Below are 14,485 nucleotides of genomic sequence, written 5' to 3'. Positions count from 1 at the left end.
GGTCCATATCTTAACATTCTAGTGCAAAGTATTTCAATTTAAATCTTACATATTGTAATTATGCATAGTGACTGCTCTTTACTGGTTGAAACCCAATTATTGCAGTTACATTTTGCTGTTGGCTGTCTGGAGGCAGGTGTCATACGTTGGCCGCTTTCATCGGCAACCAGCCCACTCCTAAAAAACCAAACGTCTGCCAACTCTGCAGAATGTGGAGAGAAAAATATGAGTAAAGAGTAGAGGTTACCCTTTCAATTCGTCTGTGATTCACGTAATAATTAACATACACGTAGCTAGCCCTAATGCTAATTGCATGCAAATATCACAGCCTTGCATGTAAAACGACAAGTGAGCAAAACACCTGCGAGCACATTTAGCATGCCAAAAGTTCAGCCTCAGAAAACATTCAGAAAATCATCTGCATACCAAACAACTATCGCAAAGGTGCGAGGAAAATCACCTGGCACCCGACGGCTTTCCGACATACAAGGAAATATGCTAATCAAACTGCAATCATTTGGCACAAAATGGTGAATGCCTTGGTTATTATTTATTTTCCCCTATATGCAACACATCACAACAAAGATCCATTCCATATTTCCCATCAATCTTTCAGCCAAATTGAAAAGGCCCATCAAATTGCATTAGCATCTGCGTTTACAAGTGGCATGATTGGTTCATACTGGCATTGTGGCAGCAGGGCTCTAAACATCGTGACCAGGGACGTCAATGACCTGTCAGCAGCTAATGGTCCATGCTGTAATGAAACTGGGAAGATACTGACTGATTCCCCACACACCTCCCACTGCTCTAATTTCAGTCGCACCGATTTCGGTTGTCTCCCTTCATTAGTCCGTGGCCCTGACCAGGCATCCTGAAAGAGCCCATGGGGAATTCTGTCTGAGAAAGCTTAGTACAGTCATCTTTGCTTTGGAGAGAAAAGCAGGTAGAATAGGTGTAATGCAACAATACAAGTGTGTGTGTCAGGATCTATGTTTGTGTATCTGTAATAGCCATAAAGAGGGGTGAATGATGTCAGCATATGGATTGGGGCAAATGACTGCCTTTAAATGAGATAATAAGGCAGCCAGCAAGGCAACTGATGACTAGGCCTGTGACAAAAATATTTATCTACTTATTGTACGATGCATGGACAAGACCTCAATCATTTATGCTGACATCGATATTGCCCGTTGTGTTTGCATGCATGTTGGTTGACGTAAGAATGTCGCCTACATTTCAGCCAACAGGATGCCAGAACAAACATTAACATTATCAAACTTAGGAATTGTGCACACATTGCACATTTTCATTAGCTTGGGAGTTCATTGTATTCATTGTTTTTTTGTTGTGTGGTTAAATGTATCCACGTTTTATGTATTTAGGATATTTTCATATTTTTTTCATATTCCATTTCAAATATCTGAATTTTCTTAAGAATTAAAGGTTCATTGGTCTGGCATAAAATGTTCTTAAAATGACAATAATACAGTTTATCGCAATTTTTTCTGGGGAATGAGAGACGAGTAAAAATGAAAAATATATAAATTTGAAAAAAGCAATTTCCAGTTAAAGCAGGGCTGTTTAAGAGTAGAGGTCAGACATTGCAAGCTGAATGCACTGTGCCATATTGAGGCTGGCTCTAAATGAAATACATAAAAGTGATTGAAGAAAGTATACTAAAAATATCAGGTTTCGCTCTCCATTTCATTTCTTTAAAGCCCACAGAAGAAAATGCTGACATGGGACAAATGCCCAGAATATTCCCTGAAGCATCCAAAATGTAAACCCCACGTCGATGCCCTGCCAGGAGAAGGTCCTGTGCAGTTAGATACTTCAAATGAATTGTCAAAGAGAGAGCTAAAATGGTGCTAATGCTAACTCACTATATGCACACGCAGCATATTCTGGAGATCTGGAGTGCACTGAGGATGATAAACTTCAGCAGATAAGCACTGCAAGGGAATTGTTAAAGCCGGCAGGTTCATTAGGACACGGGTTTATCTCAAGTTTGTGTGAGCTGGAACATTTACATGGAGGAGCACTGTAAGCATAACAGAGATTCAACTGCTAACATAATAGCAATAATGAAAACTGAAACTACCTCTAGTAATCTCCTGATCAGTTCCCCCCCCCCCCTCTAGGTTGCTTGTCTTGTACTCCTCCCTTCCTCTTTCCCTGACTCCTCTCGAGTCCAGCCTCTATCCCGGACAGGTCTTCCCTCCCCGTCCTCAACATCTGTTCCCCGTCCTCTGTGCCCCTCGCCTTGTGCCAGGGGCAGCTACCCGCCAAGACACCCACCATACCACTGGCTCTGCCGCTGCCTGCCAAGCATCTGATCAAAGCGGACAGCTGTCGAGCGGATCTGCATGCCAGCCAGCGTTGATGCATGAATGAGAAAAAGGGGGATGAGGAAGGGGGGAAGGAAACAACCATCCAGCACTGTGCCATCCAAAAAAACAGGTTGGATGGTCGGTCGGTGGACAGCTGAGGCCATACGGCCAAAGCCCGGAGGAATCGTCGTAGTCTGTTTTTACCCCACAAAAGAGAGCAAGCAGATCACAGATGGTGATGCTCAGAGGAGTTTAAGGACAAAAGGACAAGTGAATTAAATAGATATTGTGGGTTATCCTGTGAGAGGCTCATATACACAGGATACGAGAGAGCCTGTAGTGTCGTATTTACTCTGCATGTGGAGCACAGATAGGGTCAGGGTAAATGTTTTACTGCCAAGGAGGGCACCTTTACGAAAAAGGAGGCACTGGAGGCCACTGTGGAACTGGGAATATCATTGATGACTCAGGGCGTTAAACAGACGGATAATATAGGGAAGATATTTATTGCATCAGAAGTTTATGTTAAGCTTAAACCTTTGCCCTTTATCACCCAAGAGGTTACTTGCATAGTGACTTACTTGTGCATGCATGTGTAGTTGGTCTGGGTTTAAACACCTCGAAGCAAAATCTGTGCTGTTTGAAGTGTGGAGTTGAGAGAAACAAGAGCCACTGCTGTCTTGCTGTCTTGTTGGGTTTAATCGAAATAAATAAAGTAAAAACTAAATGAGCAGAGCAGTTTCAGACACAGGGCTTCTTCAGTAGGTTATTTATAAATTTATAAACACCAGTTCTCCTGATGGAAGGAAACTTTCTTCAGCAACTTATTTGGCAGAAAATAACTGTTTGTCAAGGGTCCAGCAACAACAAACACATGTAATCCAAGCCAATTTTGAGAGAGTACTTTCCTGTAGAGGAAATCAATTACACAATCACAGGTGGTGTAGGATTCTTGATTACCGACCAGGTTGGTGATTGGGCAGCACTGACTCAATGCATTCCTACCAGCAGCAGGGCTGACCTTTGATCTCCATTTGGAGTGCCATGGAATTTCACTTTCACAATTGTTATATTATTATTAAAACATCCACTAATTGAATTGTGTTTTTGTTGAACTGCGGAATCCTAATCTTTGCGCAGACTGCGCCTCACTGGAGCGTGACAGTTTAATGCACTAATTCCCAGAGAGCTTTGTCTGAGCAGGATTAAAATACTTTGGAAAGATGGCTGATAAATTGAGTAAGTTTCATATGAGCCTATCAGATTGTAACAGTAATTAAACCAAATCCTCCTTCACATAGATCCTTATTGTCACATTAATATTAAGAACAATACCAGTGCACTTCTTTCTATCACGGGATCCAGTGAGCAATAAGTACCACCTCTCGCTCTTGTGTATGTTTGTCACTTAAACTTCTTTGCCTTTACAAACAAGCCGATTCCTGCAGTACATCACAGAAATGGGAGTGGCGGACTAATTAAGGCACCCCAGGGAGCCCAGAGGAGGATGTGAGTCAGATCCAATTAGGGTGCACTTCCACTTTGCATTATTGAAGTGCGTTATGGCTGGACCACAGATGAGAGGGAGTGATATTCACCAAAAACGTGGCATGGAAAAGTTACTTTTATTTGTGTTGAATTTGCACAGGCGCCACAACAAAAACCAATATGGACACAATCAAGGGATTGATATGTTAGTCATCAATATTTCCTCAGTACTGTAGTGGAGGACATGGTTATACGAGGACGTGCCGGTGCACTTAAAGGAAGGAAACAACCCATTTGTGGTCCAATAACTGCAGCCAGAGTGCAGCAGGCAATTTCCTGTCTGACAGATTGCTAAAATGAGCAGATTTTACACCTTTAAATGACTTGTCTCGTCAGATTTGATTTATAACCAGCAACAAGTGACAGCACGGCCAAGGTGCACAAACTAAATGTCTTTAAATCAAACATTGCGCAACCTTTAAGAATAATCAATGAATGCAGCCACAAGAGAGTAATGCTGCTCAATTGAGAAGAAAAAAAAAATTGAAGGCAGCAAAGGCTAATTACCTTTCATCATTCATTTGGAGTTCAACAGCTCAGCATGTTAACTGCAAACGTGTAATAATGACACAACCTCTCACTGCATGATCAATTCCTTTGATAAATAGTAACGCTACGGTCCTGGCTGGATGATACTGAAGCGTTGGCAGTAATCAATAGATGGTTTTAAATTCAAGGCAAGTGCTGCATATGAAAACACTTCAAGTAGTGGAATTGAATTTCTGATCAGTGTTTATGAAAGTTAAGGGATTTATTAACTTTGAATATTTACAGCCTCAATCGACTATTACAGGCCTAACAATTACATGAAGTAAAGCAATGCAGAGGGGAGACGCACTTGTTATAAAATTTTTATTTAGAATAAAACGTAGCCATATTACACGTAGTGTGGTCAATCTATTTTACATACCTCAGGAGAAGCGACACAGTTCTGCTATGGTACTGTCCATCATGATTGGAATCATTAAAATCATCACCATCATCACTAGTCTACAGTCAGAGGAGGTTATAGTAGTGTTGTTCAGTCTCACAAGTTTTACAGGATAGCATATAGCACAACAACACAACGCAGTGAGGGACCAGTGCTAGTAGGCCAGTGGAAAAACCAACATCAGATAAAGTAATACTCGTCATCACGCACGGCTAGCTTCATCAGGCCACAGACCCATTGTGGTACAGTAATAGATTTTCTTTTCTTTTTTACTTGGCGTCTCCTCGTTGCAGTGTACACCAATACAGTAAGCTAAAGCTTAGAAAGCTAAACCAGGTTGTTCTTGTTCTGTAAATGATCACAACAAAGCACAAAAACAAAACTGTGTCTATGAGTCTGAGGTAGCAAGGCAATCATGGCTTTCCTCTGATTTCTGAACATATATCTTTAAAAAAAAAAAAAGCTATTCTACATGACGGCGGGCCTCTTACAAACCCAAATTCAGAACAACTTTAGATTAAAATCTTTATTCTCCAAAACTTCACTCTTTGTACACAAACCCACTTTCATTTATCAACTCTTATCTCTGTCTTCCGCACGTGGAATGACAAACTGTATAGGCACAGAAGGGGTAAAGTTGATATCAACAAATCGCAGTGGACACAAAGTCTGCCGCCATATCAATGCTTTAAAGGGGAACTTGACATCGAGCATGCTACGAGATCGATTTTCAAAACAAAACACAGGCTTGAAAAGTGACGGTCTTCAAAACGATAATCCTTCCGGCCACTAGATGTTAGTACTCAGGAACTGTGCGTGCTCCCAAACATGGAAACCTGTGGCTACTTCCTTTGACCAAAAAAAATTGCAAGTGGGGGACTGGAGGGTATGAAGCAGTGGAATGACAACATATGTAACAGTTTGATCCCCAGTGAGGGCAGAAGTTAACAAGAACGAAATACAAATCTCAAACAAACCTCTGGAAAAACAAAAACAAAAGCACTTTTTTTTTTTACTATACAAAGCCCCGTGTCCATATACTAATCTGCATATCTAAACAAATCACTGACAAATGTTGAACCAAGTTCAGGTACAATCTACAGTTCATAAAATGTACAGTTTGCATAGTACAAGACAAGGTGGTAAAAGTAGTTAAGTTGTCTGGTCCTGTGCGTCTTTGGGATCGGGGGGGGGGGGGGGGGGGATTGTTTGTTTGGGAATGGTTCTGTCTCCTCCGACACTGACTGCACAAACACCAAAGCGGCATCCTCTGTGGTGACTGTGCTCACAATACCTGCAAAACAGAGAACATAAATATGAAATCCTCAAGTCAGATCAGACAACAAGAGTGAGGTATTGAAAAAGACGGTGCACACGGTGCACGCCTGTGGGGTTCGTTAGTACTGCTGTGTTTTTTATTCATAGCCCAAGTGAAGCAGGTAAAGCCGCCTCATTGTTTCTGATCAAGACATCTCGGGGTGGAAATATCAGATGTCCGAACAAAGTAATCGGATTTGAAAGCTGGTAAATGGACTGCGGCCCCTCAAGCCAGTTGCGGTCCATTAGGGAGCTCGGTGTGGAGGAAAGGGAGGAGGTGGGCGGGGACACTCAAACCTATTCACCCATGCCTTTGTGTGAAAACCAACAGAAAGCATTTGCCAAGGACAATGAAAAGGAAAAGGAAAAAGTGAAAGGATGATTCAACTAAATACCAGTATGAGACTGCGGCGATGTAAGATGTTTGGTTCACTTCATCTCCTCAGTGTACTGAGTACAAAGTGTGTATTGCGTCCGTTGTCCGTCTACAGCCACCACTAACAGATCAATAGCAAATAAGGACATTGAAAGGTATTAGCTGTGTGTGAAGAAACAAGCTGAGCAGTCTAACAAAAAATACAGTGAGAGAAAGTAAAGAATGGGGGGAGGGGAGAAGCACCAGAGCGGGTGAAGGGGTCAGTGGCAAGGGCTTTCACAACACCTCCGTCCCAAAATGCACCTTGGTGTCCGACGGGGGGGAACGAGAGGAGCAGCTAATGGCACTCCAGAGACATCCATTAGTTGTTTCTTTCTCACAGGCCATGGATGGCTGAGGCGGGTGAAGGCTACATGGAGGCGGACTGCTTTTGTGACAGCAGCTGTAATTACCTCGAAAATGTGGCCCTGCTCAAAGTTCTCTCACCTTTGCCAATTACTCAAACCCGTGAAAACACACACAGAGAAGCAGAAAGTGCCTTCCACACAAGCTGCACGTGCAGACTGGTTGAGAGAACTACTGTGGTCTTACCTGTGGTCTCGAGGAGAGGCTCGAAGCTGTGGAAGACAAAGCAGAGAGACAATAGCACGGTTTAACACTCGGAGCTGTTCAGTTTACAATGCTGGAGCGTCTACTCTGCCAGATTAGAATGGATTTTATAACTCAAGCTCTCATTGGAGCTTTGATTGTAAAATTTGAATGCAATTTAAAGTCAGTGAGCTCTAACTCGCTATTCAAACCTTTTATCGTTCATTTCTCTACTTTCATGAATATTCCCAGAGGAGGATATTCCTTCAAATTCTGCTATAAAGAGTAATGAGGGTCAAAGTCTTTTCCCGATCATATCGCATACCAAATTGAAATGATGACCAACGAAACCTCGAGGCTGTATTTAAAATCGATGTCCCAAAAAGCACGGCAGAAAACTTGATAATAGTTATAGGAAAAGCACACTCTATATACCACACTCCAGCGAATTACAGGACAAGACCTTTTGTATTCATGACTAGAAATAAGAGCACAGCTGCTACTATTTACCACACACACACCATCAACAAAGTCCAATGACAGTATGAGGTAAAAAATAAAATGCAGCACTATGTGAGGTGGTGAAAGAGGACAGAGAAGACAGAAGGATCAACAAAAGCAGTGCGAGGAAGTAAAGGAGACAATTAGAAGGTGGACGATGATTCAAAATGAAATTGTAGATTATATCGATTGCCTCAGGACAGAACCACCGTTTCTCCCCGGCCTCAATTTCCTGTTTCTATTTCATTCATTGCTGCAACAACTCACAGAAGATGTCACAGGTGTAAGAAGTACTGACGTGGATAAACAAAATAAACTTACAAATGTATGAGATGTATCTTATAACAAACATATCTACAGATTCCAATTGAATATTGATTTAAGAAGAACATGATAAATGTAACATAACAGCGGAGAAGATTTAAGCTTAAAACGGACACTTTTTTTCGATGAAATGTTTCGTCCATTAAATCAGGTAGGGCTGGTCAATATAACGATAATATATGCATCATATCAGGATATGAGACTAGATATCGATTTCGATTTTGGATCTGATAAGTGTCGTCTCATCCTGGTTTGTTGGCTACATTACTGTAAAGGCATGTCATGTGTAGATGTTTTATTTACGCGACTCAAAAAGCACCAATAGTCAACTCTACAATATCATCGCAATATCAATATTGAGGTATTTGGTAAATAATATCTTGATATTTGATTTTCTCCATATTGCAAAGCCCTAAAATGAGGGTGAGCAACTATTTTGATCAATCATCTCAGTTTTGTTTCACGCAAAACATTCTTTACTTCCAGCTTATTAATGAGGGTTTGCTGCTTTATTTTGTATGTACATCAGTTAACTGAATATCTTTGGGTTTTGGACTGTTGGTAGAGATAAACAAGTGATTTCAAGGTGTCATGTTGGAGTTTAGGTAATTGCGATGGCGAAAAATAGTTTTCTACTATTTTTGACTTTTTAAAAATGTAAAAATTCAGAGAGGAAAAAATGTATTGATGTATAAGGGGGGCAAAAAAATCTCCCTCATTCCCATATCTGCTTCGCTACACTATTTTTCCCTGCAGGGTACGAAGTATGACCAGTTAAACGGAGTGACGTGCACTACTTTTCTGCTGACCAGCGTCCTTGTGGCGAAACACAAATCTGCCGACGGCGGCTGAGAAGACACGGCGGGGGAGAGTTTGAGAAGGACGAAACTTACGACTGCATGCAGGGAAGGAGTTGTTAATCTGCTCCATTACATCCGCCAGGTCAGAGCTGCTGTGGTGGGAATCCAGCAACTCATCTGAACACACACACACACACACATTGGGTTCAGTTACCACAGACAAAATGGTTCCATAAGATACTGAGCAACATTTGCAGAGAACCAGTGTACCTGCTGAAAGCTGCTGCTACATCCTGCTATTGAACTCCATGTCTTCATATATCAAGATGATCAATGGGAGTGTCGGAGTATACAAGTCTCTTTGAGCTAGAGTGTCTCACCTGAGTTCTCAGTAAGTGGCCCTCCATCTTGCACAGTTGGAGAGGACACTCCATTCACCCTCGAGTCCATCTCCGGCTGAGAGAGACAGAGGAAAGACAGCAGAAAAAGAAAACGCCATTATTGTAACGTAATTATTCTGCTTGACAACTTCAAAATTAGCTGTGCTTCACAGCGCCGGGCAGGAGACAAGGGAATACCAGAGGGCGGCACGATGAGGCTGTCTCATAAACTTGTCTCTGCCATTTCCCCGACTACTTCAGTATGCTACAGAATCAATCACATCAGAGGACCCCGAAGGACATTTGAATGGAATCCTTCGAGCTATTTGTCTTATGCAGAGTTATTTTATTGAGTGCAGCAATCGAGGTTCCTAGACTGATAACATTAACGATTTAAATTGAAGTCATGACCAACCAGCCACAAGATCGAAAAGATATTCCTCTGTCCATATATCCATACATGCCCTGTCCACATCTATAGCAATAATATGAGTTTAGGCCTGCACACGGAGATACACTGAGGATTCTCATTCTTTACGATACACATTAAGCTTTAAGTCATGGGTGATGGTGAAAGTCTGATGAAAGCAATTTGTCAAACCAATGAAAATATATCACAATGACAGTAAAAAAACAGCCCAGCTCCTCTGAAAAACATTCGAAAACAGTGTCTCGATTTATCAATTAGATATTAGGATTGTGTCACTGAAGTACTGTGGACAGTTGATCAATCGTTGCAAACACGCTCCGTTGCTTTGATGCACGGAGCTTGATGTCTGGTGACATTTAAGGCAGACTCCCACACTCCCGTCAGCTTTTCTACTGCAAATCAATGTTGCCTCCCTCCCCTCCCTCGTCACCCCTCCTCTTCTTCTCCTCCTCCTTCATCTCCTGGTGCCCCTGGCGCTAGTAAAAGGCTAAAATGTTGGAAACGTCTCTCGAGCGCAGCCACCGTCTTGAGGCTCGCCTGAGAATAGCTCAGGTCAGGGCTTTGGTCAGCCTTCAGGAGTGGGAATTTAGTGCGTGCCATCAAGCTGGCTGGGTTTATTATGCTGCGGCTTGGCAGTAATGCTGGGGTTGATGGAAAGACATGTTGACATATCATCAGGACTCCTGGGACATAAATGTCAGGAAACAGACGTTATTTAGTGCGGGGGTGTTTAAGTCAACGCAGGTAGTTGTCTGTGCCATTAATGTTTGCATTTGTTCCATTGCAATCAGCAGAAGAATCACTTTCCCCCGTGAATACAACAAGCACACACAGGAGGTGGTGACATTGGTAAAGGAAAGAAATATTTGAAACAGTACCGGATGGACAGAATGTGACCGTTAACTGCAGGGGCCATATTATACTGCTTAATGAGTACTTTTGCTTTTCAAGACTTTACACTCTTAATGAAGGAGTATTTCTACAACACATCTAAAGTTTGAACTGGAGGGAAGTCTCCAATATGGTGAAGGATGGGTGCATCTCATTTCTGTCAAACCGTTACTCTTCATCCATTCAAAATCTGCAGAGTCACGTCAGCTGCCTTCCTCATTTGTTGTGAGTTATTACTGTGCCTCCACAGCTACCAGAGAGCAGATATTGTTCAATCTGATTTGTTTGTTTGGCTTGAGGATTGTGCATTTCTCACTTTGCACAAACAATCCAACCTCTGTGAGCAATTAGGCCGGGCATAAACAAATCAAATAGAAGGACTGTAGACAAATGCTGGACTCCTGGGTGGAATGGAAATGATATGATTAGGATCTAATCCGAGCATTGAGCAACGGGTTTTCGTATTCACGGGCACAAAAACTACAACTAAAAATTGAATGGGTGAGCACGTTTACATGCAAATATGTGTGGACATCTATGTGGGGGCTACTGGGGGCAGAAGTTCATATTTATGTTGATGATTTATTCAAATTACTCTGAAAGAATCCTTTAATTCATTAAAGGCATTTTGTATCAGTGTGTGAGTGAGTCTGTGAATTGTAATCACTGCTCCCCAACAATTGGCCTAATGCAATTAAGGAAAACTATCTATGACTATCTACCTGCGTCTTCTCTCAGCCATAAACCCGAGGCTTCTTGGGAGAAAACTTCCCGACAGATCTGTGCAAGTGTTCTGTCACCTGGTGCAGTAGCTGTCGAAGGCGGTGGAGCTGGGACTCCAGCTGTTTGTTGTGTTCCTCCAGGATGTGCATGCGGCCCTCCAGCCGGCCCTTGTGTTGTCGTAGCAGCTTGGCCTCTGCCAGAAGATCAGCGTCATCAGGATGGGCAAAAGAACCCTCCGAATCCCAGGGGCTCCCAGCAGGGGCCCCTCGCTGGCCGTGCTGCTCCTTCAGCTGCTCGTACTCTTTCTGCAGGCTCCTGGGAAAGAAGGGTTGGAAACACCACTCAAATCTGTCACAACCAAAGGTCAAAGAAGAATTCAGATTATCGACCCACTGCAAGGAAAAGCAGCAATACAACAATGCAAGAAGACAGCATTACAAGTAATTGCATTCTAAATTTGACTTTGGAAAAAACCTTTGGAAGAATGGTATTTATTCCTCTTCTGTTGACTAGCAGAGGCCCAAAAGCCCTTCTTTTTATTTGACAGTATATAAAAAATATATGATGTATATAAATAAATCATATACGCACCGCCTCACCGGGAGGCATCATATCTTTGCACAATATTTGCCAAAAGGATACAATTCAATAAAGTCCAAGAGCTTATTTCCATTGTGGTCCTAAAAAACCATCTTTCTCTCCACATACAGTACTCAGTGCAACGGGGAAGGAAGTTGAGTCTGTATATGTATACATGTTTTGGCGCTTTACTTGACGAACATGAACATAGGTGTCGGTATGTACATGTATGCGTCTACTTTACTGTATTTTCATGCTTATGCTGCCGTCACTCAACTGTATGTATTTGAATAAATGTACTATATAAAGTATAAATAAACAAGAATTCCTATGTGCATGCACAGTATGCTTGTATATACAGTATATGCAGTAACACGTACATTTTGATCTTCTATATGATTTCATTATGCTTTTTAAGGGTCCATCTGCTAATATTTTACGAGCTTGTTTCGTAGTAAGCCTTGTGTTGTATTCCTGGGAGTCTTCTATAAATAGATTAGAGGAGTTATGTTCCTGAGAGCGGGCCTTTCATGTTATTATGACACATCTTTCCTGTGATTTACATATAATGCTGCGCCTTTTTGTCACGCTGCAAATACTAGCCCTGGCCGGCTTCCCCCTTGTGTGCTAATAAAAATGAAAAAAAAGAATTACCACAAACAAAATAAAACAAAAGAGTATTATTATCAATGACAATCTCCTTTCTGAACCCCCCCCCCCAGTGGGATACCACACAAAAATACCAGAGTAATGTTTACCGTTGCTTTCTGCTGTCTCCGTGAAATACTATTAGATAGACAAACATAATCAAATCAACCAAATCTCTCACTGTGTCCGGCCTCACGCTCTCTCACGCTCCCTCTCAGTGCAGAACCATAAGCTGCTGTGCGTTACTTAAGTTGGCATTCATGAGCCTGGCAGCAAAGCTCTCTCCCTCCTCCTCCTCCTCACTCTCCCGTAGTGCCTGTGTATGTGAGTAATCAGTGTTAAATCACTCCAGTCGAGCCACTGGCTGTGCAAAAAGCACCACTGCAACAATAGATCGGAGAGTGACTCCGTCTCCAGTCTCCAAGCCATCTCCATTTACTAATCAAAGCGGGGAGGGACTTGGCCTGTGAGACGTACCGGGGGTACGGGAAGTGTCTGGATGTTTATGTGTTGTCCACCGGAGCGTAATGACGAGCACATGGACTCAAATGACACCAAGAAGCTGCGAGTGAACACCATTGCCCATTTTCAGAAGATTGTCCAAGCATACGTGATGTTTTCCCGATATTTTGGGTCTTAAACGACCTCTTTTGTCACTGAATTCTTGTTTCTATTGCCTTACCTCTGCTCCTCCTCCAGACGGGCTATGATGCGCTCCAGCTCGCCTCGCTCCTCCCTCTCCACGGCCTGCAGGATCTGGGCCGGACTCTGGGGCTGACTGCAGGGGGAGCCCTCCCCTCCCAGCGTCTGGCAGTACTGCAGGATCAGGGCATGCTCGTCGTCCCTGCGGGGGCGAGTTATGAGAGTTATGTGATGAGCGAGGAGCCATGACACCTTGTCCCTGTTACTCCGCTCAATTCACCTCCTGTTCAGTCGGGGAAGGGAGGACTTTTTTTTTTTTTTTCATACCAACGATGTGCAACTGGAAAAAAAAGACAATGTTTTTGCACTTTAAAAGAATTCTGATGAAATTCTGATTGCAAATCATTATGTTTGGAAATAACTAGGAATGGATGCTTAGAGATGACCATATAGCACGGTAATGCTCTACAAACTGCAGAACAGAAAGAACATTCACTTCACTTCAGACCGGTTTCAGCTAATTAGGTTTAGTAAGGAGCTACAAATAATCCACGCTAAAAAAAAACAAGCAGATCAGCAGAAATCGATTTACTTAGCATTCTAATCTATTTTTTTCAGATTATTTACAGTCCATAATTATATGGATTAAACATCTGTTTTTCTAGTTTCTGCCCGTCTATTTATAACAGTAACCTTTCAATTGCTGGAGTGACTTTAATTTCCAGAGCCAGTTTGACAGCTCCAAACTGAGTTTGGCTGAGACAGTTGAGATGCATCATGGTAACTCAACGTGTGGCTCTCTGTCTACCGCCGACTCTATTTTATTGATCATTTTTATTCACGGCTCCAGCATCTCTAAATATATCCAGCAGTGCTGAGGCTGTCATTCTATGACGTTAACATCCTGCCAGCAATGACAGAAACACAGGCGTGCAGACAATAAACTAACCAACAGTTTGACCAGATGATCAAAAAGATTTAATCTGAAAGTGAAGGTGAGCTGATGACCAATGACCTGAAATGCAAATTACTGATCCATCATTGCACAGAAAACAGTGTGTGTGCACAACTACAGCAACTACGGTAAAAGTCGTAAATCGTGGAGGACAGTTTCAGCAAAGAGTTTGGGTAAAAATGTTTACAGTTTGCCTATCCTGGAGTCAGATCACCTGACCGCTTCCTCCTCCGGTTGCGCTGCCTTTCCAGATCATAGCAGTTAACTTGGAGCACAAGGATACTACAACCAATAGGAGCGGGTGCCTAAAGATCCAGATCGTAATACAAGGGATTCATCCTTTAAGAAATAGATAGTGTATTTCCGTTTCCCTAAAACAAACTGCAGGTCATTTCGTTTAGGTTGGTGCAACTTCCTTCACATCCCGAATAGTAATGACCAGCGAGCTGTTCCTTATTTGCTTAACGTGTTGTGAAGTCAGCTGCTCCAATGACAGAACGCCGCATTGACCTCTGTGAG

The 14,485-nt window shown here is 42.4% G+C and overlaps 1 protein-coding gene across 4 annotated transcripts in view; it reads right to left on the bottom strand.

Moving 5' to 3' along the window:
* Nucleotides 1-4,722: 4,722 nt before the first annotated feature.
* The window catches only part of utrn (utrophin), a gene marked incomplete at both ends in the record, with an annotated part of 159,242 nt that continues 149,479 nt past the window's right edge, over nucleotides 4,723-14,485 (bottom strand). For all 4 annotated transcript variants that reach the window (XM_079290349.1, XM_079290348.1, XM_079290351.1 and 1 more), the window contains 6 exons: nucleotides 4,723-6,106; nucleotides 7,097-7,122; nucleotides 8,812-8,895; nucleotides 9,099-9,174; nucleotides 11,220-11,457; nucleotides 13,052-13,213. In XM_079290349.1, the coding sequence (XP_079146475.1) occupies nucleotides 6,098-6,106; nucleotides 7,097-7,122; nucleotides 8,812-8,895; nucleotides 9,099-9,174; nucleotides 11,220-11,457; nucleotides 13,052-13,213 (595 nt within the window). The remainder of the gene's footprint in view (nucleotides 6,107-7,096; nucleotides 7,123-8,811; nucleotides 8,896-9,098; nucleotides 9,175-11,219; nucleotides 11,458-13,051; nucleotides 13,214-14,485) is intronic.

This window comes from Melanostigma gelatinosum (genome assembly GCF_949748355.1).
Source record: "Melanostigma gelatinosum genome assembly, chromosome: 19".
NCBI classification, from domain to species: domain Eukaryota; kingdom Metazoa; phylum Chordata; class Actinopteri; order Perciformes; family Zoarcidae; genus Melanostigma; species Melanostigma gelatinosum.
The sequence above is the reverse complement of the archived record's forward strand: the minus strand, read 5'-3'. Positions and strand labels throughout refer to the sequence as shown.